The sequence below is a fragment of the Mesocricetus auratus genome, unplaced genomic scaffold, assembly GCF_017639785.1.
Source record: "Mesocricetus auratus isolate SY011 unplaced genomic scaffold, BCM_Maur_2.0 Super-Scaffold_100691, whole genome shotgun sequence".
Taxonomy (NCBI): domain Eukaryota; kingdom Metazoa; phylum Chordata; class Mammalia; order Rodentia; family Cricetidae; genus Mesocricetus; species Mesocricetus auratus.
Window position 1 is genome coordinate 25,266,265 of NW_024429267.1, and position 12,430 is coordinate 25,278,694.

A 12,430-nucleotide genomic window follows, 5' to 3' on the forward strand; every position below is an offset into this window, starting at 1 on the left:
CTGAGATATATTGCCTTCATAGGCTTCTTATTGCTGTTGCTTTCTGTCATTTTCTTCATTGTGTGTTTATTATATATCAGATCTATAAAACTAACTGTAGTATTTAACATAAACTAAGAAAAGCAATTATCTCTTATAAAGTATGTTATATTCAGGTGTTTTGGCACATGCTATAATTTACCAACTCTAAAAAATGAAATTTTTAAATAAGAAAGTAGCAAGTTATGTCAAGAACTTCAGCAGGGTCATTTTTAAGGTATTCTGTGATGGTAATGAAACAGAGAGGATTTTTTTTTAAGGATAGTGGTAACTGTGAAGCAGTCAAATTTATCCTTCTGAGCTTGAGAGTTATTTAGCAACAGTATTGATGTGGCAACACCTACTGGACAGTTGTTCTAAGAGCTGCATGGTGTACCTTGCAGATGTTTCTCTAAATCTTTAAGACTGTCCTGCAGGGCTGGAGAGCTGGCTCAGGGGATAAGAGCGCACTGGCTGTTCTTCCAGGGGTCCTAAGTTCAATTCCCAGCAACATCATGGTTGCTCACAGCTGTCCCTAAAGACATATGGTGCCCCTCTTGTGGCCTTCAGGAAGAAGAACACTGTATACCTAATAAATGAAAATAAATCTTTAAAAAAAAACAAGACTGTCCTGTAAGGCTGGTGATATTCTCCTCATTTGGGGTGAGGAAACTAAGACTCAAAAACTAAAGAGCCTCTCCAAGGTAACATATTTAACCAATTTTTTTCTGATTTTTGTTGTTTTTATTAATGTAACTCTTTGCTCTAAATAGACATTTATCCCATTACTTACTATTGGGCCATGTTTCAAAAGTTTAGCTTCCAGGGGAAACATCTCTTCATAGAGTGCTTTTTTCAAAGCATGCTTTAATTGGACCATTCTTCAGGTCATCATTATTTGTTAGCCCTAAATAATTGCTGCATGTAATTTGTTGTATATTAATTTTAGGGCCTGTAATTCTAGAAGATGTTCTGATTGAGGTGTTTAGAACATTGTATTCTCAGTGCAAAGCAGAATTGGATCTTCAGATGGACCCACCCTTCAGCAAGGACCATGCTCAGTTAAGCAGGTAGATTACTAAAAATTAAGTGTGACATAAAAATGGCCTCGTTTATTAATGCGTATGGAATGGACTCTAGTATATGGATTCATACAATGTGGTCACTAGTAATGGCTAATGATCTTACTGTAAGTTTATATTATGGTAAATTTATCACTTTCATAGTATGAAGTATCATAACTCGTTGCACTAATTATCCAGGCAGGTACTTTAAACAAGACAACAATCACCACTTGATACTTGATTGGCTCTTAATCATATCAGTTTGGGAAATTAATATTGAATAGTTGGGCTGATGAGATGACTCAGTGGTAAAGAAAGGCACTTGGCTCCAAAAGTGGGAATAGATTATCACCATTGAAGTCTTATTCCTCCTCTTAGACAATAGTCTAGCAGTGTGTAGTAATGTGTACTGCCCCAGTAACACTGCATTCACTTATGAAAGAAATATCAATATTTTTAGTTGTTCGGTTTCTTTTCTTTTTCAGTAAATTAAGGGAAAACAAGAAAACAGCTGAGCTGATTAAAACTGCAAATCTTCTCTTTAATTCCTTTGAACCTTATTATATGTGGGATTACATTGCTCGCTGGTTTGAAGAATGTTGTCGGTAGGTTGACTGCTTCATTTGTTACAGTGTAGTAACAATCAAAACTATGTTTTAGCTTTTAAATTTTTCTCATATATTTACTCTTACTGAAAACTGTAAATTATTTACCCATAATCTAAATTTACCTTGTCAATCCAGGATACAACAATTATTGGTCATATAATTTTAGAATTGGAAAGGCGCTTAGAGGTGATTATCCACTCACAGCATAGATAAGAGTGCTCATGTGTCTGGCCTGCAGCAGCCCCACTGTGCTTGACTGTGGAGAAGGTAACAGTCTGCATCAACACACTTTCTTAGAAGTATTACCTTTTATTAATTGGACCACTCTGTGTTTTCAGAGACTTAGAACCATCCCATATGGTAACGGATGAGCAGTGATAAACACGTCACACCTTAGGACAGAAAGGCTGAAACACAGTCTGAAATCTCTAGAGTGCTATTGAAGCAGAGTGAAATCTCTATCTGGACTCCAAACCCAGCTCTTTCACAGCCAATTGACAGCTAAAGCATGAGGAACATGTAGTCAAAAAGTAGGCATATCCAATCTTGAGTCTAGCAGCATTTAGAAATGTAAATGTATGAATCTCTTTAAAGATTTAGGGATTTACTTGCTTGTCCAGTTGGCAGAAATTGAGCACCCAATTGAAAAGCATTGTGCTGGGCATATTAGGTAGTCCCTGACCTCAGGGGTCAAATAAGTGGGACAAATAAGATATGCACATGTCTGCCCCTGGGGATAAATTATAAATTGAAAATGTCTCATAGGTTACGGTGTAAGGATGGAAAGTAATTATGAGTATCTTTTCCCCACCTTAATTTACTCTGTGTTTTCTACACACATACCCACCCTTCTATACTAATCTATTTTCACAACACACATCCGTGTTTCTTGAGCTAACCTTAAGTATTTCTTAAACATTCACCACCTTTGGTGATACTGAGCCTTCACTGTGCCAGTCTTTACATATCCTACCTCCTCTGTTCTTCTGAAATGGCCCTGTAGAGAGGTCACTCACTTTACAATAGCCTTAACTCTCTCAAATCCTACATCAAAATCTGCTATCCCCATACTTTCCATTGGTTATATTTATTTCTCTTTCTGTTTGTTTCTTGCTGGCCAAGTGCTATGTAAGTATATTTTGAGAGTATAAGGCAATATTTGGTCAAATAGGATTAATATGGGTTAATACTGTTTCTTGGGACTTGTCTTGGATCACTGGAGACTTCCTGTAAAACATAATGTTTGATACCTACCTTGAAGGAGAGTTGAATTCCAGATATGAACATATGTCGATGTAACAGCAACACAGCAAACACATTGTAAACCAAGTATCTCAGTTTAGACATCAAATAGAAAAGCATTCATTCCTACTAGGAGACATATCCATGGTGTCCATGCAGTTCAAATCTCAACAAGTGCATTATATCCATAACACTTAGAATCACAGAGTAGGAATTACAGGAACCTCACTTTGAGATTTTTTTCATGAAAACAATGTGATGGAGTATTAGGGAAGCAGGAATGAACATTATTTACTATGTGCCCCAATCTTGACTTGGTCTTATTTGTTAAGACAGTGATGTATTCATTGTGTCTTCCTATCATGTGATAGCATGTTTAATAAACTTAATTTTTTTTTCCTTTTAGGAGAACACTGCATGCCAGACTTCAGATTGGGCCTGGAGACAGTAGTGACTCATCTGAGTTACAGCTGACTAATTTCTGCTTACTGGTGGATTTTTTGTTGGATATTGTCTCTTTGGTAAGACTATATTGGTAAAAAGAAAAACAAGGAATTTAGAGAGCATAGTTTATATATTTCATGTTGAATATAAATGTCATCTTCACAAATTCCATCTTTAAAACTGAAGGTTTTTCCTTTGGCATAGCTTTTTTCCATAACATTTTTCAAACATTTTTGTCTTCTTGGCATGTATATGTAGAATACATGGAATCTACTTTCTAACTGCATGTTGTAAAATCTCATGTTTAGTGGGTGGAATTCTGATGCTGTGTTTATATGACATGAAGACTGTTAGAAATGTTTTCCCTGTGTTTTCTCTCCTCAACTCTTTGCTTTCTCATTTTGAAGCCTACTAGAAGTATGAGGGTGCTGTGTCAGGTATGGCATTCAGCCTGTTTTTTTTTAAATGATTGTATTCACTTCTATTAGAATAACATTAATATAGCTCATAAAACTGGCGTATCTAATTATATAATGCTTAAAGTGCTTGGATTGATAATTTGGGGGTGGGGGTTTTGTGACGATTTGTTTGTCCTGTGGACAATATCTGTGCCTGTAGGGGCCAGAGGTTGACATTGGGTGTCTTCCTAAATCACTGTCCACCTTAATTTTTAGAGACAGGGTCTCTGGAACTTGCCAGTTGAACTAGACTAGTGGATTACTGGCCCTCAGGAACCTGCCTGTCTCTCTGCCCTCTAGCACTGGGATTACAGATGTATATCACCTCACCTAGCTTTGATATGGGTGCTAGGGATCCGAACTTGGGTCCTCACTGAGCCAACTCCTCAGACATTTAATACAGATCTTATGAGTCATCAGTATTAAATGCCTATGGACTGTTTGGAGCATGATACCTATAAAAGATGAGTAGAAATAGAGCCTTACTTATGTGGATTAAAATAAAATAGCTATGACTTTTATATTATACATTAATTGTTTTCAACTTCCTTTTTTTCCCAGGAAACTTATATTGAGATCCAGACAGAGCATCTGCCCCAGTTACTGCTCCGGATGATTTCTGCCTTGACAAGTCATCTCCAGACATTACGCTTGTCCGAGCTCACAGATTCTTTGAGGCTCTGCTCAAAGATCCTTAGCAAGGTTCAGCCCCCACTGTTATCTGCCGACACTGGAGGTGTGGTACAGTTTCCAAGTGGGCAGAACAGCACAGTCAAAGAATGGGAGGACAAAAAGGTAATTTTAGCTGGGGTTCTTGGTATGAGATCAGTTATGGTTTTCAGTGCCGAATATTTTTTGAGTTAAGTCATCTAAGATTAAAGTGCTTTGGCAATAGAATCTTGTTAATTTTTGGTCATTGCATAGTTTGATTGTCTGTGTCAATACTTTACAGTAGAAGTAAAATACATATGATACCTAATTTTAGAAATGTAAAATTTTCTGTTTGTCACATTAAAAAGAAGCAGATGACATCATTTTACTTAGCCCAATATAACAAATACATTATCAATTTAGTATGTAATGTATACAAAATTGATAATTGATGTCATGAAAATGAATTTGATCCTTTACTTTTTTGTACTGTCTTCAAAATATACTGAAGTTTATGCATTTATGCAACTATCAAATTTTTAGCAGGAATTCTTTTTTTTTTTTTTTTTTGTGGTTTTACGAGACAGGGTTTCTCTGTATTGTTTTGGAGGCTGTCGGTCCAGCCCGGCCTCGAACTCACAGAGATCCTCCTGCATCTGCCTCCAGAGTGCTGGGATTAAAGGTGTGCACCACCACCGCCCGGCTTTAGCAGGAATTCTTAATCAATGTTGGTTTTGTAAAATTTATATATGAAAATTTTTAGTCATATCCAAGTTGTTACAAACATGCTTAGTTTGATAATAGCTATGTTATCCTTTTGTAATTTTAAAAATTGAATGCCTCAGTCACATTAGCTACATTGTAAGTGTCCTGTAAACATAAAAGGCATCACCTATTATTTGGGTAACAGGCCTATGTATATATTTTATTGATTTTTTTTCATTACACCAAAATTTTGGCATATTTTTCCTGAAATCTATAATCTTTTTTTTTTTTTGGTTTTCAGGTACCTATATGCTCAATACTGTGAAACTAAATAAAAGTAAACTCTCTTTGTACATAAATACACATATATCTATAATCTCTAAGCATGTAATATATAATGTCTTGTACCAATAGCATACTTTAATACCAATGGACTCCTGGTAGAAAAATCAGTGATCTAATTCCTTTCAGACTTACATTAAAATATTTAGTAAGGGTCAGTAAGATGACTCAGTGAGTAAAGGCATTTGCTGATGACCTGAGTTCAATCCCCAGAACCCACATAGTATAAGGGGAGGACTGACTTCCCGGGGGTTGTGCTCTGGCTTCCACATACACACACCCACACAAACACATATACACAATAAATAAATGAAACAAAAATTAAATCTAGTTAGTTATGAATTAAAATGTTCAGTTGAATTACATGTTAAGTACATTAAATATAGTCACATTGGCACTATGTTAATATAAGTATTTGAAAACTCCTGGAAAATCAGGTTTGTTTTCTGTAATTGAGTGATTGTATAATTGCCTCTTTTCTTTGGATAACCTTTTTCCTCCCTGCAAAATAAAATTTGAAGGTGGTATATATAGTCTTTCCTACCAGCTCTTTATCCTGAAACATTTTTTCTCATTCTATACAAATGTATTCTTCATAATGAAATAAAATTTGCTCATTTTAAATATATTTGGGGTTATTTTGCATAAACTGGAACCATTTCTCTAGTCCTTTCCAACCTGCTCATCATGTATGTATACTATGTGTCTCTACTGTGGGTAGAAATTTCATTGGACTGTCCTCACATTGTGCTCCAAGACTTTTCTTAGTAATAAAACCAAAAATTATTTAATTATATTGCAGCTGAATGAGACTTATGGGAGTTTGAGAAGGCATACCTTTACCATTTTTTCAGTAACATGTTCAATATGTGAAAATTTACATGTTTATCTGAGGGCCTTTATTGGTGATCATAGGTATGGTAAATGAGACTGTGTTCAACTAAATCCAGCACAATTAAATAATATAGTCTAAATTATGACTTTGTTGACATTGACGATAACTCCTGTATCCATCCATCCTTTCATTCATCCTTCCTTCGTCTTACATGCTCCCAGCTATGTATGTTTTTCCTATTTTTTTTCAAGTACAGTGGCATAATCTTAGATACTTGAAAATTGATAATATTTTCAGGCTCAGACCATGGTTTTTTGAAGTTTATGTAAATGGCTGCTGCTGCTTTTATCAATCGTAAGCCTAGTTTGACCACATGGCCCAAAGTACTTTTTATAATATCTTTGTATTGACTGTGTACTCAACTGGCCTAATTACCCTGTATATTTTTAGAAAGAAATTTATCATAAAATAATTATATAGCCAGATAATATAGTCAGAACCAGTTTATTCATGTATGCAAGTTTAATTGGATTTATAGATTAAATTCTATTACCTTAGTGTCATCCTTTGCATTAATATAAAAATAATTAAATAGGAATATGCTAATAATAGTTTTATTATCTGAAGAAGTATTCTTTTAAAAAGTTCATCATTTTAGATGGTAAATAACCTTTCAAAAGAGAAGAATAAGCAAATAAGTTCAATCTGCTAGCCACTATAGACTGTGACATCATAATATGAACAGTTGTGCTCTACATAGTAATACTGTGGTCACATTAAAAAATAATAATAATAATAAATAACCCAGTTGAAAATCAACCTGTCCAAAGCTCCTGTGTTAACCACTTAGCTTTTCTACTGCAACCATGGGCAAGTTTATTTTTACTTCCCTGAAATTCAGTTTTCTTTTTGTTGTTGTTTGTTTTTTTGTTGTTGTTGTTTAAGACAGGGCTTCTGTATTGTCCTGGCTATCCTTGAACTCACTTTGTAGATCAGGCTGGCCTCGAACTAACAGAGATCTGTCTGCTTCTGCTTCCCGGGTTCTGGGATTAAAGGCATGCACCACCATGCCCAGCTTGAACTTCAGTTTTCTGTCTTTTAAATAGAGAAATTACTTTGTTCATTCAGTAGCTTTTAGGAACTGTAGTCTCTACACTTATCAACCCTTTCCTTCAAGCTAAGAGACACATGATACAAGTGATTATACACTTAAATATAGTTAAATTAATGTGTATGTATAATGATTGGGGTAGGGACAAATTGGAGGTAGAAGCATAGGATGGGGGAAGAGGGTGACTTGGCCTACTCAGGAGTCAGGGACTGTTTTCTTGAAATGTAGCCCTAGAGGAATTGTTGGGGTGGAGAAGTATAACAAAGAAAGCACATGACAGGAAGAAACACTGCAAAGGCCCTAAGGCAGAAAGGTTCTCTATACACTTGATGATGAGAGGCAGGGGCCAGCTTAGCAGAGCCTTGTTCACTATACTAAGGCTTTTGTTCTTTGTCTTAGGAGCAATGGGAAGACAAAGAAGGGGAAAAAGGCAAGTGCCAAAATAAGATACATGTCTTAGAAACTTACTCTGGCTGCAGTGTGGAGTATGGATCTGAGAGACAAAAATGGATGTGGGGAGACCTGCGGTAGTGCAGGTGAGAGGTGGCATGAAGTTGGGCTAAGAAGATACGGGGAAATGAAGAAATACACTTAGGAACAAAATTTAAGACACTAGTGACAAGGTAGTTAAGGATACTGAGTGATCACTAACATTGTGTGCTTGCTAACCACTAGGCACTGTGCCAGATTCCCCTGGGTATTCTATTATTTAATCCTTAAACTAACTGTAAAATGTAAAAATTTTTGTTACAATAGTCCTTTTTATGAACATTCCCATTTCCATAATTTCAGTTGCCAGTGAGTAGTCAATGGTGAACCTAATGTATTATGTGGAAAACTCTAGTAATAATTTTCAAGTTCTAAATTATGAGCTGCTGTTGTTTGTAGCATGATAGAATCATGCACTGTATGTAATCTTCATATGTGAAGCATCTCTTTATCTGGCATAGGCTATCTGATATCTATTTCTTAGTTATCAGATAGATTCCGTTTGTGTGCTTATTCAAGCAACCCTTATGAAATAGCTATGTTAATACTGCAACAAAGTACCTACATCATTCATGTCACATCTCATCATACTGTCACATCATCTTAAGAAAGGTTATTGTGCTATAATAATATATTTTGGGAGAGTACACATTATGTTAAGTCTTATTCTACTAGAATTTTTCTATATGATTAATGTTGTTAATCTCTTCCTGTGCTGCCTTATCATGGGTCTGTATCAGTAGTTCTCAACCTGTATTAGTGATCCTTTAAAATAGTTCCTTAGGTTGTGGTGACTCTTAACCATAAAAATTATTTTGTTACTACTTCATAATTGTAATTTTCTGCTGTTATAGATCATAATATAAATATCTGATATGAACCCTCAGGTTTAGAACCAATGGTCTGTATGTACAGGAACAAGTCAGTTGTGAAGTTTTCAGTACCAACAACAGTTTCAGGCATCCACTAGGGTCTTAGGATACATACACACACACACACACACACACACACACACACACACACACACACACACACACACTGCAGATAAGGGGACACTGCTGTGCACAAATTAGGAACCTGAATTTGGAGACTATCAAGTTCATGGCACATACTTAGCTAACTTAGAGTTCACATCCTTAGCCACCATACTGCAAGGATTGGAAAAAGTGCTAACTATGACTTCTAGGCTTTCCTCTTCCTGGTTTTAATGGATAGTGGTGTCATCCACTAAAGCAGAAAACACTGGGTCAAGCCCAGCTTTAAGTAGATTACTTAGTTCATGCATTAATAAGAAAATATTTGTATGATCTTACTCAGATTATCCTCTGTCATAGTCCCCAAACACATTCACAACTTTATTTAACTTTAAGCAAAATCAGACAATACGTGATGCTATTCACCCTTACTCCAGAAATGGTTATTTGCTGTATTGCCACTGTCTCTTTCTAGATTCTAAACTGTTCCCTCTGTTCCTACTACCTAATCCATGATCTGAACATGATATGATCTGAGTACCTCTTCACTGAAGGAACATAGGTATAAGGCCATGCAATAATACTTGCATACTTCAACAGAGATTCTCACTCATGTGATCTGGAACACATCTTTTTTTCTAATACTTAAAATGCAACATTTTTTATCTCGTATTTCTCATTCTTTATGTTGCTTAGACATTAAGAAAGATTGTTTCATGAAAAATATGAAAGTCATTTAAAACAAGGATACAGATCCTAAAGATTTGTACATATATGTATTTTTACCTCAGAAACCTAACAAGTGTGTTGTCACATGCCACTACTACTGACACTTAGAGGTTGAGGCAGGAGAGTTTGAGTTAAAATTGAGCCTGGTATATGTCAAGACCTGTCTGAAATATCAAGTCCTTAAATAAAGCCAGCCTTTTTTATGACTTATAAATGATAAGTACTTGGTGATGAGTTTAATCTTCATGTATGTATTGGAATCCTATCACTGTTTGCTATCGATTATCAGCAACTTGTTAGTCAATGCAGGAACTGCTTTGATTCTAGTGTAAACTTAATCTATATATAAGTAGTCGACAACTTCTCTGAAAAGGTCACCCTTTCTAGTCCCTAGTATCTATGTTCCTACTCAGCTTTTGCTTTGTTTAAAATCATCAGGTATCATCAGTTTCTGTGGAAAATCCTACTGAAGTATTTGAAGACGGAGAAAACCCACCAAGTAGTCGATCATCAGAAAGTGGCTTTACTGAGTTTATACAGTATCAAGCAGACCGAATTGATGATCTTGACAGAGAGCTGAATGGACAGGGAACAGCTACCATACCAATTGGCAGCACGTCTTCAGAGACAGAAACAGCATCCACAGTGGGATCTGAAGAAACGGTTATCCAACCACCTTCCACCTTCAGTCAGGGTGCAGCAGGCCGAAGCGGGAAGGCCGCACAAAAGACTGCAATGCAGTGCTGCTTGGAGTATGTCCAGCAGTTTCTTTCCAGACTCATTAACCTCTACATCGTTCACAGTGACTCCCTTTCTCAGCCTTTGACTGCAGACCATCAGGGAGATCTTCGTCGATTGCAAAGAGAGACTTCAAAATGGGATAGGGATTCCCAAGGGGATGCAAAAGAAAGAAACATACATACACCAAAAACTTCCAAAGAATACATTTCTGCCTTCCTTGCTGCCTGTCAGCTTTTCTTAGAGTGCTCAAGTTTCCCAGTCTACATTGCAGAGGGAAACCATACCTCAGAGTTACATTCTGAGAAACTTGACACTGGTAAGGTTGTTTCTGCTATTTATATTTCAGTATTTTGTGCAGTATGCATGCATGTGTATGTGTGTACATTCTAGAGCAACCCCTTGGGAGTTGGTTTTCCTCCCACCATGTAGGTTCAATTCCTTCCAGGGATTGCACTCAGGTTGTCAGGCTTGGTGGCAAGTGCCTTTTCTCACTGAGCCTCCAGCCTAAATGAAATCCAATCATCATGGGGAAGTGGCTCTTTAGGAGAGTATGTGATTTGCATGGCTTTCACATTTGCCTTGAAAGCTAGAAACTAAAAGTGAAAGTCTTGGCGAACCGATGTAACATTAATTTCAATACTTTTCTCTCTAATGACATCACATGTATTTCTCTAAGATAGTAGGCATTAGATAATATTTGTTAATAAAGTGCGTCTAAGAATAGGAAGTTAGACTATATTGCTTGGCACATGAAAATATATATTTATAAAAGTTTATAAAATTCTAGACCAGTGGTGGTGGTTCACACCTTTAATTCCAACACTCAGGAGGCAGAAACAAGCAGATCTCTGTGAGTTTAAGGTCAGCCTGGTCTACAGAGTGAGTTCCAGACAGGCTTCAAAGCTACAGAGAAAGCCTGTCTTGAAAAAAAAAAGTTTATGAAATTCTTACTGGTACCTACCTTATTTTCAAAGTTCTAAAGATTATTTGAGAAACCCTGATTTTAAAAGATCAAGGCCTGAAGTAGCACTGTCATTTTGAAATTATCCTAAAGCTACATGAACCGTTTCATGCTGTCTTTTGTTTCAGACTGTGAACATGCACACCCTCCACAGTGGCTCCAGACTCTGATGAGTGCTTGCAGTCAAGCAAGTGATTTCAGTGTTCAGAGTGTTGCTGTGTCTCTAGTCATGGATCTGGTGGGACTGACCCAATCTGTTGCCATGGTCACTGGGGAAAATATCAACAGCATGGAGTCTGCTCAACCCTTAAGTCCAAACCAAGGAAGAGTAGCAGTAGTTATTAGGCCTCCCCTCACACAGGGCAATCTGAGATACATAGCTGAGAAGACTGAATTTTTCAAGGTAAATTCCAAGAAATCCAGGTTATACATGGCTAAGAATGCTTACGTGTATGATGCTTGACTTGGGGCACTGAAGTAAGAGAGGAAAAAGTTTGAACTAAACAAGAGGAATGCTCGTTTATAGGGTAGATATTTCTATAGTAAGTGGATATGATCCTTTTTTTAATAGAGTAAACCCCTATTTTTCTAAAACTCCATGACAGGTTGTTCTGACTTAGTGTTGTTTGATTACCTTTGGTGTACAATGTCGTTCAGGAACCATAGCGCACGATGTGATTTACCACAGTGGTACAGGTGATTCCTTCACAGAGAGCATCAATTAGCTCTGAGTTCACTGCCTCCTGCAGGTGGATTCCTTATACATTCAGGAGTTTTTAAATTCGATTTCAAGTCATTGCCCCCTACCTGATTCTTCTTCTGCTAGGGTAGAGTTGATTCTGTGTATTATTGTAAACCCTGAGGACTCTTGCCCTCTTATCAGTGGCATAGATCAAAGACTATGATAGCATACATGTAGCTCTAAATCTGACTTTGTAAAACTCCATGGCCTTGGGATGTAGCAGAGTGATAGCACACTTGCCTAGCACACAGGAGGCCATGTTGCAATTCTCAGCACTAGAGAAGAGGGAGAAAACCCTCATAGATGACTTGGATAT

At 36.7% G+C, this 12,430-nt stretch overlaps 1 protein-coding gene across 9 annotated transcripts in view; it reads left to right on the plus strand.

The window, feature by feature from the left end:
• The window catches only part of Dop1a (DOP1 leucine zipper like protein A), an 87,398-nt gene that overhangs the window by 38,686 nt on the left and 36,282 nt on the right, over nt 1-12,430 (plus strand). For 7 of the 9 annotated variants that reach the window (XM_040740330.1, XM_040740333.1, XM_040740336.1 and 4 more), the window contains exons 10-16: nt 968-1,088; nt 1,568-1,687; nt 3,339-3,453; nt 3,784-3,813; nt 4,396-4,629; nt 10,109-10,727; nt 11,501-11,775. In XM_040740330.1, the coding sequence (XP_040596264.1) occupies nt 968-1,088; nt 1,568-1,687; nt 3,339-3,453; nt 3,784-3,813; nt 4,396-4,629; nt 10,109-10,727; nt 11,501-11,775 (1,514 nt within the window). The remainder of the gene's footprint in view (nt 1-967; nt 1,089-1,567; nt 1,688-3,338; nt 3,454-3,783; nt 3,814-4,395; nt 4,630-10,108; nt 10,728-11,500; nt 11,776-12,430) is intronic. The other 2 variants (XM_040740332.1, XM_040740335.1) reach the window with 1 other exon arrangement.